Here is a 14,962-nt window from a genome sequence, read left to right on the forward strand (position 1 = left end):
CGTTATTTGTTTTTCGGCGCCAGGCGAAGACCTTTTTATTCAAGCGGCATTTTAACTGTTAACATTATTGGTTTTATCTGGCCAGGGCGGCTTATTTTATACTATGCTGCTGTATTTTAATTTTATATTTATATTTTAATTTATATTATAATTATTTTAATTTATTGATGTGAGCCGCCCCAAGGCTTCGGCGAATGGGGCGGCATAAAAATGTTTTAATAAATAAAAATAAATAAATAATATACAATACTAACCGGAGTTAGCTTGATCATCACTGCAGTTATCTGTAAAGGATCCTCCACCAGTGTCACCTTCAACTATTACTGCTACTCAGCAGCTACCCTTCAGGAATTTCTCTGCCTCCATAACCATTAGAGATATCCATTCTCTTCTGCTGATGTGACTGTTCTTCCATAAAAGGGTGAATGCATCTTAGTCTGGTGTCTGCTCAGATCAGTCCTGCTTGGGTGGTCTAGTGGAACAGTCTGGCCTTCTAGCAGCATTTCTCTTGACACTTTCAAACCTCCTCACCATGATAAGATGTGCATTCAGAAGGGTGAATTATTTAATCTCTGGCATGAAACATATTATGAGTTTCAGAGATGTAGTTATCTTTCCCTTATATTAAGTTTGCATTTTACAATATTACATTTTACTTAGAGGGAGCAAAGGAAAATGTTCTGTTTACAAACAGTTAATGCAGACATATTTAAGCTATGTTGTATTCAATTCTATTTACATTTGATGGAAATTATCTTGCTGTTTTTATACTTGAAAGCATTCACAGGCATTGTCCAATAGTTTATTAGTATTCATGGCATAAAAGCAAATTATTTTCTGACTAAGAGAATTTTAAAAAGATAATTGGTTAGACCAACATTCTCATTAAACTAATTTGCATTAAATGTGCTTTTGTGAATTGCAGTTACTGCTTCTGTATATGAGAAACCTGCACTGTGATTTTAGCTGCCATTCTCAAACCACTTTCTCAGGGGCATTCCTGCTGTTTTCAGTAGTACCACTATGGATTAGGTGGTTGAGGACTGCAATCTTTATGTGTTTAAAAGACATAAATTATCATGCATCCTGGCTTCATTTAGAGCTTAACTTTTTTCCCAATCTCATTTTGCCAGTTTCAAGGAGCAAACTATCAGTAGTTTAGGGGCAGATTTATCAGGCCTGATTAGGAGTTGTTGCTTCTTTTAAGTGCAGCTGTACAAACAATATTTTTAGATATTACTAAGTAATAATTGAACCCGTTTTCCACTTCCCATTCCTTTAAAAACAAATATAGAAGTAGAATAAAAGAGTCACAAGACTGAGGAAGCCCTGTTGCATCAAAAATTCACTAGAATGTCACTAGGAATATAGCTACATGTGAGTTCTCTTTCTGTGCTTATCAATGGGAGAAGTGTACTGGAAAATTAGGTAGCTTCAACCAGTGAGCAGCTTGCCAAGGCCATTTGACCCAGGAATCCAGAATGAATATTTAAGTCCATTTTCAGTATTCAGCCACTACACCAGGCATATACTTCATTATGTTTAGGGGAATACTTGTATAATGTTTTATATTTCTCAATGCTTTGTTGAAATCAGTTATTACCAGGCAGGAGAACCAAAGACAAAATTTGAGACCATTGAGGAATACAAATATAGACTGCAAATTGTGGCAACGTGTATTATTATCACATAGTAATTGAGGCAGATTTGCCTGTTATGACTCAGTCCTAACAGAAGATTGCTCAGGATTTCCATAACATAATACATTATGTTCCTTACTTTGCCAAATCTACTGTAAACAATGTACTTTAACACAATATTTTCTAGCTCTATGAGGTTGCTGATAATGGATATCTGTTGTCAGCAAGCCAAAAGTGTAATCAATTCTAGCACAGAAATTACTGCATCTATTGGAAAATTGGCAGGCATGATCTATTCAGAAAGTGGGAAGTATAGAGGGGTGTGTTACCCTTTTAGCAAGCCAGTGTGATGTAGCAGGCAAGAGCATGGAGCTTGGGACTCAGGCAGTCTAGTCCCCACTCAGCATGGAGCCACCAGGGTGACTTTGAGCCAGTCACAGACTCAGCCCAACCTAACTCACCGGGTTGTTGTTGTGGGGATAAGATTGAGAGGAGGAGGAGGAGAAGACTGATGTAAGCCAGTTTGAATTCTTTAAATGAAAAAAGGCAGTATGTAAATCTAATAAGCAGCTTTCAATATTGTCAACCATCTTCTGGACTATCTCTCTGGGCTGTTTTTGGAAGGCTTAGTATTTCAATTGTTTCTTTCCTCTGGAGGTTTTGTTTCAGAAGGTGGTAGTAGGGGACTGCTGCTGTATCCCACGGCTGTTAGTTCTTGCAGTACTGCATGTGTCTATCTTGTCCCTATGCTTTTTTAATTTTCACATTAAACTACTGGGGAAAGTTGTGCGGAGATCTGGACTGAGGTGTCATCAGTATGTGGATAATACCCTGCTTTACCTTTCATTTCCATCTGTACCTCCCTCAGCAGCTGTGGTCTAGTGTCTAGAGTTAGTTCTGGGCTGGATGAAGGCAAGCAAGCTGAAATTTAATCCAGACAAGACAGAGTTACTGTGGGCTGTGAAACTAGCTACCCTGCATGGATGCTTACTGCTCCTAGAGGGACTTGTACTTTTCCTAAGGGACTAAATACACTTTTTTGGGAATTCTCTTGGATTCGGCCACTAACTGGAGAAGCTTGAGTGGAAGCAGTGCAAGCCCAAGTAAGACCAGTTTCCAAAGAACCAAACTGGGGTCTTAATTAAAGCTTGTTTTAAGCTTTCAAACCTACTTGAGAACCTTTATCTGTGAAAATTCTCTGTGGTTGTTTTGTGGCAGTTATTGTTGCTAGGCATCACATAGAATCTATGGCATAGATTATACAGCTTCTCAGCTGAGTTTCACGTCACTCTATGAGAGACTATGTGATAATAAATGTCCCATGTCACTGCAACATAGGCTATCTCAGATCTGCGTCTATACAGCCATGGAAGGCACTTGGCAGAGTCTCCTGAGGCTAATGAAGATGCAATAAGCCTGAGCATTAGTATTCTCAGTAATTAGCTGACTGGTTCTTATTCCTAGGCATTCCTTGTACTGCTTCTCTATGTTTAGAATTAAGTGATTTCTGCCAAATTTTGGGGAAAAAACAGAGCAATTTTAAATTGGCAGGGGTGGGGAGCACTGAAGTGATAGATTGTCTTTCCCTACAAAGCCTAGCCAGCTTGTGCTGTCTAGGATGGGCAGTGGGGAGGTATTCCCACCTTTCTCCATCTCTAGTGATTTTTCTCACTCCCATTGTTGGTTTCAGCTCGAGGAAAAATGTGTCAGCTTCAGGCTGGCATAGGTGAGAGGCTGATCTTAAGGCCTCTTGAGGAAAGATGGGGGCTTTGAATCTAGGGGATCTAAGGGACCGTCTGTCCCATCTCAGAATGCCTCCTTTCAAGTCAGCAGTAGATCTAAGCTCACAGAGCCTTTCATCAGAGTATTGTGGCCACTGAGCTGGACATGCCCTTTGCCTCACTCCAGCAAAACTCTTTTCTGACAGTGGGAGGATTCCCCCACCCCATCTTCCAGTACATGTGCTGTGAGCTACCCCGAGGTTTTGTTGCGATGGGGGTGGAATAGAAATGTTTTAAATAAATAAATAATGTGGGGGTTAGGATTGCACTCTAAAATAAGATGCAAATGTTTGTTTATTATTTGCCTTTTTGGAAGATTTTGGTAGCTTCTGTTAAGGTCTAGGTTTAGTTGTGGTTTCTAATGAAGTATATATTGAAACATTGTTACCACAGCTGTGAATTCTTTCGTGCTAATGTAACCTCCATCTGTCCTGATCATTGGGTTTTTTTGGGGAAATCTATTAACATGTGTGCCATTATATTTCTAGGTGATTCCTTTACCCAGTTCAGATTTACTGAAGAAAAGGAATGGACCGCAGAAAACCTTTCCCCAAAGCAGGTAATGGAGGAAAATATTTGTTTTGGGAAAAAAAATGCTGTCGATATTTCATTTCAATTGCTAAACTACACAATTCTCAAGGAAAGCAACTTCTTTTTTAGCAGTTTCATTTTTGAGAAGTTTCCACTTTTGAAGTTGAGTGTGAATTTATTGGGCTTCTTGGATCATTTTTCACTCACAAATAACACTGGTCTACAAGGAGAAAGCCTCAGAAATGAAAGTAGCTAAATTTTATCAGAATTGGGTCACTAATAAAGGAAAATTAAGACCTGAGTATTAATTGGCTCCAGTTTCCAAGATACAGCTTCAGATCAAAATTTCATCAAAATAATTAAATTTATGAGGGCGATGTGCAATTATGCTCCATAACTTTTCTGCAAAATGTGATAAATTTATCTTTTTATTGATACCTATAACATAACTTTCCATTAATTTATTGGTTTTTCATGTAACATTTTCATGCTTTTTGCATGAAAAACTTACAAGCTCATCATCTTTATCATCATCCGAGTCTTGAGAGTAGGATTCTGGTGGATCTGGAATTAACAATTCCTCACCATGGGGTACAGGATGCAGTACGGATGGAATGTTTGGATATTCTATGGTCTACTTCTTTCTTGATCCCTTTTGCAAATGGGGGAACCATGCACAAATTGCAGTCACTACTATGATTGGTGGGTTCCCTCCACACCATTGGGACTATGAAAGGCATGGACTTTTTCTTCTTGTTCAGTCAATGATGCAGATAAGTTGCACATGTAATGCAACAATAATGAGGGGCCCAACTCTTGTCCAAATTGCCTAGTTTACATCCAAAATACAGGTGGTATGCCTTTTTTACCACTGCCATCATACTGCATTTTTGAAATTCAAATATAACCTCCCCACAAATGTAGCAGAAGTTATCTGCATTGTTTAAACAGTTTTGAGGCATCTTGGCTTCCAAGGGAAAATACACGCAACTGTTCCTTGGAAATGTTAGGCAATGACACTTTCGTAAGCCACCAAATGTAACTCTGTGATATGTAGATCTGATGAAGACAATGTACCTTGCAATGAAAGAACAATAAATTACAGTTCACTAATAAGCTTTAGTCTCAAAGTGAAGATAAATTTATACACTTCCATGTGGTACCATTTTCATTGTTCTACCATACTTTGTCGAAAAGTTACGAAGCATCATGATCATCAGACACCTCCCTCCCCTGTAGGCAAATATACTCACCTGTGTATAAATCTTTACTGTGAAATATCTTGAAAACTTTAGCCAACCAGAACCTTTATCACCTGTTTTCTAATACATCTAATCCAAATATGTAAGAATTAGCACATTTTATCTCGGAGGGCAATAATTTCCCAAAATTTGTGTAAGCTACATTTTATGGCACCATAGCCAGTGTTTCCTACTACTACTATTATTATTATTATTATTATTATTATTATTATTATTATTATTATTATTATTATTACATTTCTATGCCGCCCCTTGCCAAAGCCTCGGGGCGGCTTACAACACAATAAAATACATTGAAATACAATAGAACATAATAAATTACCATTAAATACAAAAATACAAAAAATACACTGAGTTACAAACATAATAATATAAGATTAAAATTATCAGTATAAAATAAGTAAATAAATAATATAGGAGGAGAAAAGTGAAGGAAGAAGAAGTTGCCCTGGCCAGATCATATGTTTTAACAATTAAAATGATGCTTAAATAAAAACGTCTTTACCTGGTGCCAAAAAACCAGTAACGACGGTGCCAAGCGGACCTCTTTGGGGAGTGAATTCCATAGGTTGGGCGCCACCGCAGGGAAAGCCCTCCTCCGGGTACTTACTCTCCTAATTTCTTTCATGGAGGGTTCCCGGAGAAGGGACTCTCCCACAGATCTCAAAGGGCGGTCGGGCATATACAGACGTAAGCGTTCGTTCAGGTAGCCAGGACCCAAGCCGTTTAGGGCTTTGTAGGTCATAATCAACACCTTGAATTGGGCCCGGGCTTCAATGGGAAGCCAGTGAAGCTGACGGAGGACTGGAGTCATGTGAGCATAACGCCCCGTCCCCGTCAGCAATCTGGCAGCTTTATTTTGCACCAATTGAAGTGTTCGGACCGTCTTCAGGGGAAGCCCCACGTAAAGCGCGTTACAGAAATCTAGGCGGGAAGTCACCAGCGCGTGTGTCACCGTTGCCAGGCAGTCGTACTCCAGGTAGGGGCACAGCTGATTAATCAGCCGAAGCTGAAGGAAGGCGCTCCTCGCCACCACTGTCACCTGAGCTTCCAAAGAAAGCTCCGAGTCGAGGAGTACTCCTAAGCTGCGGACCTTATCCCTAAGAGGGAGTGTTGCACCATTCAGGACCAGGTCAAATCCACCCTCTCCGAAGCCCGATCCGCCAACCAACAGGACCTCCGTCTTGTCTGGGTTGAGTTTCAGTTTATTGGCCCTCATCCATTCCATTACCTCGGCCAAGCACCGGTTCAACACAGCCACTGCCTCACCTGGATTAGTGGAAAATGAGAGGTAGAGCTGGGTATCATCAGTGTATTGATGATTCCGCAGCCCACACCTCCTGATGACCTCTCCCAGCGGTTTCATATAGATGTTAAATAGCAGAGGGGATAGAATGGAGCCCTGTGGTACTCCATGGCATAGCTGCCATGACGTAGAGACATGGTCCCCCAGCACTACCTTCTGGAATCGACCGTTGAGATAGGAGCGGAACCACTGCAAAGCAGTGCCTCCAACCCCCAGTCCCGCTAGCCTATCCAGAAGGATACCATGGTCGATGGTATCGAAAGCTGCCAAGAGGTCCAGAAGAACGAACAGGGATGCACTCCCCCTGTCCTTCTCCCTGCACAGGTCATGGTACAGGGCGACCAAGGCAGATTCAGTACTGTACCCAGGTCTGAAGCCGGACTGAAAAGGATCCAGATAATCAGTTTCATCCAAGAGTGCTTGGAGTTGTCCCGCCACCACTCGCTCCAACACCTTGCCCAGAAACGGGATGTTGGCCACAGGTCTATAGTTCGTGGCCATCTCTGGATCCAGTGACGCTTTCTTCAGGACCGGTCGTATTACCGCTTCCTTTAAAGGGGCAGGCACTCGACCCTCCCTCAGAGAAGCGTTAACCACTTCCAAGATCCAGGTCCCAATCCCGTGCTTGGAATTATTTATTAACCAAGACGGGCAAGGATCCAATAGGCAAGTGGTGGGACGTACTCGTCCAAGCACCTTGTCCACATCATTGGGCCGCAATAATTGAAATTCCTCCAATAATTTTGGACCAGACGGTAGCATTGGCGTCTCCCCAGAGACCTCTGATTCATTAGTGGAGTCCAGCTCGTGACGAATCTGAGCGATTTTCTCCCTGAAATGCCTGGCAAAGTCGTCACAGCGGGCTTTTGAGGGTGGCATCGGATCTTCCTTAGGACCCGGGCGAACCAGGCCTTGTACCACTCGAAAAAGCTCCACTGGATGGCATTGTGAGGAGGCAATGGAATAATTCTGCAACTGTCATATTAGGTCCTGAACTGCACTGCTTAGGAGTAGGTCTAGCATGACCACTCCCCTGGTTGGTTTCATGACTAATTATTTTAGGACTCAGTAGTATAGAACATCTATCATTGTTTTGACTGAAAAATACATTTATCCAATTATGTGCGGGTAATTGAAGTAACTTATTGCAATACTTATCATTGGGTGCCTTCCTGATTTTACTGTTTACACATTTTGGTCAAGTGGTAGGTAATAGCATGTCCCCATTACTAAATTATTATTGGAGCCTGGGATTATCACCCACAGTGGTTCTGCTGAAGAATCTGCCCCATCTGAGATTTCTGGTTAATTTGATGTTATGCCCTTTGATAAAATACCTGGTTCTCAATAAAGCATTTGTCACAGACTTTTGACATGTTTCTCAAAGAAGGAGACATCCTACATTGTTATTTCAAAGTTGATTTCTCTTCCTAGAATATGCTAGCAATAAGCTAACTGCATTTATACCTGGGGTCCCTTGTGTGGATTTCTGGTGCCCATCAGGCTCTTTTCTCTACCTAATTTTTAAAGAGTATTAAAAACTGATACTGTCTTTGTATCCAAGAATGTCTCTGTGCTGGTACAAGCAGCCCAGAGGAATTCTTAGCTCTTTCATTTTTTAGAAAATAAAAATGGATGGTGGATGCAGATTAGGGGTTCATTTCAAATTAGGGATGAGGCACCTCCAAATCACTGGCCCGTTTGGTTTGCCAAGTATGGCTGGCAGGTATATAGAACCTCAGGTGAGGCATTTTCTTGGATCCCACTCCTTTGAAGGCTAGGGAAGAGGAATCCGTGTTATTTTATTTATTTATTTTATTTATTAAAACATTTTTATGCCCCCCCATTCGCCGAAGCCTCGGGGCGGCTCACATCATTATTACCCCAATCACTGATTAGAGATAATAGCATGTATTCTTCCTTGCACTAGCTTTGCCAGCCCCATTTCCTCCCTGGTTGGAGTGGCTTCAATGCATCCCTATTTCAAGGCACATCCAGAAAAAAGAAAGGCAAGTTGGAGGGTTGGATTCCTGGGAAGCTAGAGGAGGTGCAGAGTGAGTGGGGTGTTTTGCCTGGATTTTCTGTTAGCTAATGGTAGAAGTAGATATTGTGGCAGATGTGAGACTGCCCATGAAAATAGTGGCTCCGTCTCTCATTCTCTCTCTCTCTCTCTGTCCTTGGTAAAATCTATACATCCTTGCATCCAGTCATCCATCATGTATCTATTCAGTATGTAATACCTTGTCTTCGATATTTAGGAACCAGTATTTAAGATGGACAGGAGGAGGAGAATTATGTAAGCCACCTTGAGCTCCTTGAAAAGAAAAAAGGTGGCATATCAATAGAATAAATAAATAAAATAATCTGGTTCCATCTCCAGTCTATGTGTTGTTCCTGTGCATATAAGCTACACAGTTCCTTTCAGCAGAGGCAGAAGAACTCACTTGGTCTTGCAGCCTCTGCTGAAAAGCCTGCTGTGTCCTTTGGGATAAGTTATGTATGAGATTACTGTGTGATCACTGTAGATTTAACTCAGTTTGTGTGTGTGTGGGGGGGGGGGGGTTTGGTGTTTTCTGTACTATTTTTCAGCTGTCAGGATTGTATGTGGACTGTCAATCCTTGGTCCAGGCACTTGAGGAACTGCCCCTGCATCTCAAACTGAATGTTGCTGCTGAACTGGTACAGGTAACACCCAAGCTGCTTATAAATATCTTAAACTTATTGTAAGCTTGAACAGCCTCATATTATTTTAATGTAACTAGCAAGTGTTGCAGTCTGCTACATGTAACTGCCTCAAATCAAAAGCAAGGAGGACCATTATGAAGGAATTGACCATCAGCACTTCTTACACTTCATTGCACCCTGTTAGCAAAGTGTTTTGCACACACCAGGTCCATCTCTGCCAAAGCCGGCATCCTCAAAGAGGTGCTTGCCCTAATTCTGTTGTTACAGATGTTTGTCTTCTTTTTCATTAACATCATTGTAGAGATATCAGAGAACATTGTAAAACTAAGAGCATGTTACTTTTATTTCTTCCCTATAACTATTACTGATCCATTTAGAATTCCATCCACTGATACCATCCCCCATGCAGTGGATCTTATTTAGCAGGAAAACTGCTGAACAGGGATGTACAAGACCATTGTTTATGCCCAGGGTTGAGCACATCAGGTAGCAGCATGAAAACAAATTATATTCTGCAGATGAAAATGCATCAAAATATTCAGGTAGATTGAAGAAAGCTAAGGGAAGTAGTGAGTTAAGTATGGCTGTTAGCTAAGATTACAATTTATCAAAAGCAAGAAAATCAATCTGCTATAGAAAGCAAAGGCTGCTAACTACTAAAAACAGTTTTGCACTCCTGTGGGATTGTTTAAAGTGACTCAGAAACAGACATTGCTTATTTTTTCTTGCTGTAGCTCAAAGTAATTTGTATGAATGTAGCCAAGAAATTTGAATTTGTTTTGCGAGTAAAATGCTTTCTTACAACAAAAATGCCAAGAGTGGATGTCATTCTTCTTTCATACTGTTAATTGTGCCATGGCAGTCACTGGCTTTTTTCTGCAGCACTATGGGACATTTTTTCCTGTAATGAAGTAACAGGTTCTCCTGCAGTGCATGATTCAAGGCAGCAGGTCAATGAACTACAGTGCTTTGCATTTCCTTCCCTTTTCTTTTTGCCACTGAATTGGATAATGTGCTGGCTTGGGGGTTATCCCCAGCCTTTAAAACCTAGGCAATCTTTCAGTAAATAGATTGTTTAGTATGGTGATGCATTTTATTTAATTGCCATGGCCTATGAAACATATTGTTGAATAAAATTAACATGTAGACAAACTTTGGGAAGGTAATTTGCCAACAATATTTTACAGTCTTCACTGGAGAAAGACTTGCCAGTCTATCAGCTACACTGGTTCACTTTGCCTGACTTCAACTTTAATGGTTTTTAAAAATTGATTAAAGGAAAAATATAGTATAGCAACACTGTAAAAAACCACTCATAAACATGATGTGAGATATGTAATAGCTTAGAGTGTTGGACCAGGACTCAAGACATCTGGGTTCTAGACCCCTCTCAGCCATGGAACTCACTGGGTGACTTTGAGCCAATCATATACTCTTAGTTTAAGCTCCACCTCACAGGGTTGTTGTGAAGATAAAATGGAGAGGAGGAGAAACTTGTAAGCCTCCTTCAACTCCTTGCAGGAGGGAGAAAGGCAAGATATAAATGTAATGCCACAATAACAACAATATTTGAATAGCCATTATTAATATTGGGACTATTTCAAGTATATTCTAACTGTCATGGCTGTGTTTGTTTGTTTTTCCTGAATAATTTCTTTTTTTAGCTTAAGCAGAACTTCCATTTGAGATAGTAGAAGGTTTGTTGTTAACATTCCACCTTTTCACAACTTTCTGTTCTTTTTCTGTTGTAGGATGCAACACCTGTAGCACTCCCCCAGATTAAGCAGAAAAGTAACCCTATTCCCATGAGAGGCAGCGGTCCATTGCAGCAGCCCATGGGGCAGAATAGAGTTGCACTGAGCCCTTATCCTGCTGAAGACTTTGTGACCCATTTGATGCTGCCAAACAAAGATGGTCTTGGAATTTCTTCAGAGGCCCCTCAGAAAAGCCCTTCAGTTTCATATCAAGAAACAGATGATTTAGATGAAGATCTTGATCTACTTCTGAAATTAGATGCCCCTGTTAATCCTGGAAATAACCTTGCATTGGAAATGACATCCCATGATAAAGCTGCTGGAGATGATTTGAACATGTCTCATGAAAAAAATGGTAAGCATTGCTCCTTCTCCCTTGTTTTTAATCTTTGTTTTATTTTGATGGGTTAGTATAATAAAATTGTTACTTTGACCAACTGTCTTTAATTCTTCAACCATTACTGCAGTGCCTAATATTAAGTGGATGATGCCCTAGCACTTCAGACAAGCCTACTATAATGTGATCTCATAAGAATAGTTTTGCTTGGCATATGAAAACTCCAAAACATTCTTCTTTGGCATGAATCAGTCAGGTTTTATTTATAAACCTAGAATGTGAATGTTGGTCTTTCAGTTAAAGAGGAAGGATAACTTCCTTGATTTGAAACTGGTCTCTAAGACGTTGGCAGGGAGGATGATTTATTTATTTAAAACATTTATATGCCTGTGTTGTGTTGTGTTATGTTGTGTTTTTCCCCGAGTTATTCTTCCAAATACAGACTTGTGTCACAGTCACTTGCAAGAAACATGCTGCCACATGATGCAGATACCATTAAAAAACAAAAACACGGACAGACACAGACACACACACAGACACAGGACAAATTGGCAAATAAAAATAAATTGTCCTGGATGCTCAGCATTGACTAAAGCAGCAAAATCACATCACACAAAAGAGTTAGTCCTAATTTCTGACTGTATGATGGCTAGTGAAGGATATATTTTGAGAACTTTGTACTTTTTTAGTGGGGTAGATGGTATTGAAGGAGAAAAGCGCCATAGAGTACAAATGGAAACTGAACTACACACACAAATGTCAGAAGCAAATAAACGTGGTCTAGATGCACCTCAAAAATGGGCAAATGACAACATTTTACAATGGGGAAATTTCTTTCATTGGCTGTATCTTCTTTTTGCCTAGCAGTCTTTTATGTCTCAGCAAATTAGAATCTGAAATAAATCCTATGTATCATTATAGCTGGTAGTTGATAACACTCTTATAGGTCATTATGCTATTTTACTCTTTTAATTTGTCACACAGCTTTTGTCACTTTGGCATTATAATATTATATATGTGAAGTAAACAGTGTGTAATAGAAACAGCTGATCACTTTGGAGAAACAAACTGATTGTTTGAAAACGGAGTCTTCCATGTAGAATGGCCACAAGAAGAAGGGCATTTTCAGTGGCAGCCCCTCAGTTATGGTACAGGCTTTCCACTAAAGCATGCCCAGAACCATCTTTAATATCTTTTTGGCACAAGATCAAGATTATTCTCTATGACAGGGCATTTAATCTTATTTATTTTATATTGGGGCATTATGTCAATTTCTTAATAGATCTTGTGATTTAATTTGTGTAAACTGTTGCTGTTATGTCCCATCAAGTCGTCTCTGACTTATGACAAGCTTATGAATGAAAGTCCTCTAAAATATCCTATCCATGACAGCCTACTCAGCTTTTGTGAATACACTTTTTCTTCTGCTTTTGACTTTCCCTAGCATGATTGTTTTCCTCAGCTAGTCTTTTCATGATATGTCCTCAGTTTTGTCATTTTTGCTTCTAGGGCAAGTTCTGGTTGGATTTGATGTAGGACCCACTTATTTGTCCTGTCAGTCCAGAGGGTTTGCAAAGTTGTCCTCCAGCACCATATTTCCAATTTTCTTCTTGTCAACTTTACTACCACTCTATACGACTCTGGTGTGCCCGCAACTGTAGTATTTTGCTCAGTTTTGGGCCCCTCATTACAGGAAGGATATAGCCAGGTTAGAGTCAGTGCAGCGTAGGGCCATAAGGTTGGTGGCCGGTTTGCAGAGGATAGGGTATGAGGTGAAACTGAGGGAACTGGGTCTCTTCAGCCTGGAGAAGAGGAGATTCAGAGGGGATCCATCATGACTTTAAGACAATTTTAAGACATGACTTTAAAACCATCATGACTTCAAGACAATTTTAGGTTCTGTATAAGTGATCAACAATGCAGAAGAATGTGTATCTTCTGGAAACTACTCTTGAAGATCCAGTATCAGTTTGAGAAAGTTATCCTTATTTTGCAGAAAAGTGTTTGAGAAACCACCCAGTCTAACTTTCGCCAGGCTCACACATCTTGACAACCTAATTACACTAATTAGGCAGCTTGTGGCTGGCATGTGCTGGGAGTGGAAAGATCAAAAGAGGTATTACTACCACTCTATATGACTCTGGTGTGCCTGCAACTGGAGTATTGTGCTCAGTTTTGGGCCCCTCATTACAGGAAGAATATAGCCAGGTTAGAGTCAGTGCAGCGTAGGGTCACAAGGTTGGTGGCCAGTTTGCAGGGGATGCCATATGAGGCAAGACTGAGCGAACTGAGTCTCTTCAGCCTGGAGAAGAGGAGACTCAGAGGGGATCTGTTGGCGACATACAGGTATGTGAGGGGATGTCACACGGAGATGGGTAGAGACCTGTTCTCCCCTGCAGAGGAAGGCAGGACGCGCTCCAATGGAGCAAAGCTCAGGGAACCAAGGTTCCATTTAGATGCCAGGAGGCACTTCCTGACAGTCGGGACCCCGAGGGTGTGGAATGGGCTTCCACAAGAGGTCATTGAGGCCCTATTGGTGAGGGTGTTCAAAGATAGGCTGGACATGCACATAGTGGGCATGTCGTGAGCGGAGCCGGCTGGAGCTGGGGGTCAGACTAGATGGCCCGGGAGACCCCTTCTGACTCACTCTGTTTCTGTGTTTGTTCACTGTCCAGCTTTTGTATCCCTACATACTGATCAGCAATATAATAGCATGTCTTATTGACACATCTTACACCAGTTTTCACTCCTTCCTTTGATTCTAATTCAGCATTCCTTATCATATATTCTGCATACAGATAGGATGATAAAATACATCACTGTCTGACATATTTGCCTGTGGGAAACCATTCTGTTTCTCTATTCTGTCCTCACAGTAGCTTCTTGTCTACGATACAGGTTACGGGACAGTCAAGTGCTGAGGTGCACCCATTTTTTTCAAGACCACCCATACCTTCTTGTGGTCCACACTATAAACAGTCTGCCCTGGGTGACTCTGCTAGGAGACCAGCCCAGTGAGACAGTCTGGCCTTCTGGCAGTATGGCTTTCACCTTCTCTGGCACTCTCAAACCGCCTTATCTCATTAAGGTGTGCATCTAAGACAGAGAACCTATTGTAACTTTCTAAATGTAGTTTTAATTAAAACTTGTATTTTTATGGTGCATTTATTATTATTTTACTTTTTATGTTGTATTTTTATTATATTTTATCTGCAGTTGTAAACTATGCTGAGGACTTTGGCTGGTGGACATTATAGACTAAGAACTTGGATTCCTAGTGTAGCCCATACATTATCAATGTTTTGTTTTCTTCATGGGGGCTTCAGCTGTTCAACCTGTTTCATTTATATCTACTGTAGAATTATTTTTCAGTACTTTCATGTTCAAAGTTTGGTTTAAAAATGCTTGGTTGGCCCATCCAAACTCAGTTCAATTCTCCCAAACCGAAGTCTCATCCAGATTCAAGTTCTCTGCTTCTGCCATGTAATCTTTTCCCCCCCTCTCTGGGTTGGTAAACTTCATATTCATATTGCCATCCTTCAATCTGTGACCTATTTTTAGAAGTTTGCAGATACTTGGTATTGGACATTGGCAGGATGAGAATTCAACAACTTACCAACATTTGGAATATTCAGAATCCCCTTATAAAAGAGGTTCACAGTGTCC

The 14,962-nt window shown here is 40.7% G+C and overlaps 1 protein-coding gene across 1 annotated transcript in view; it reads left to right on the plus strand.

The window, feature by feature from the left end:
• AVEN (apoptosis and caspase activation inhibitor) overlaps positions 1-14,962 on the plus strand; it is a 137,973-nt gene that overhangs the window by 105,467 nt on the left and 17,544 nt on the right. Inside the window, exons 3-5 of the mRNA XM_044436196.1 lie at positions 3,910-3,980; positions 9,110-9,205; positions 10,957-11,314. Of these exons, the coding sequence (XP_044292131.1) occupies positions 3,910-3,980; positions 9,110-9,205; positions 10,957-11,314 (525 nt within the window). The remainder of the gene's footprint in view (positions 1-3,909; positions 3,981-9,109; positions 9,206-10,956; positions 11,315-14,962) is intronic.

Source organism: Varanus komodoensis, unplaced genomic scaffold, assembly GCF_004798865.1.
Source record: "Varanus komodoensis strain SLA01 unplaced genomic scaffold, ASM479886v1 scaffold3, whole genome shotgun sequence".
NCBI classification, from domain to species: Eukaryota; Metazoa; Chordata; class Lepidosauria; order Squamata; family Varanidae; genus Varanus; species Varanus komodoensis.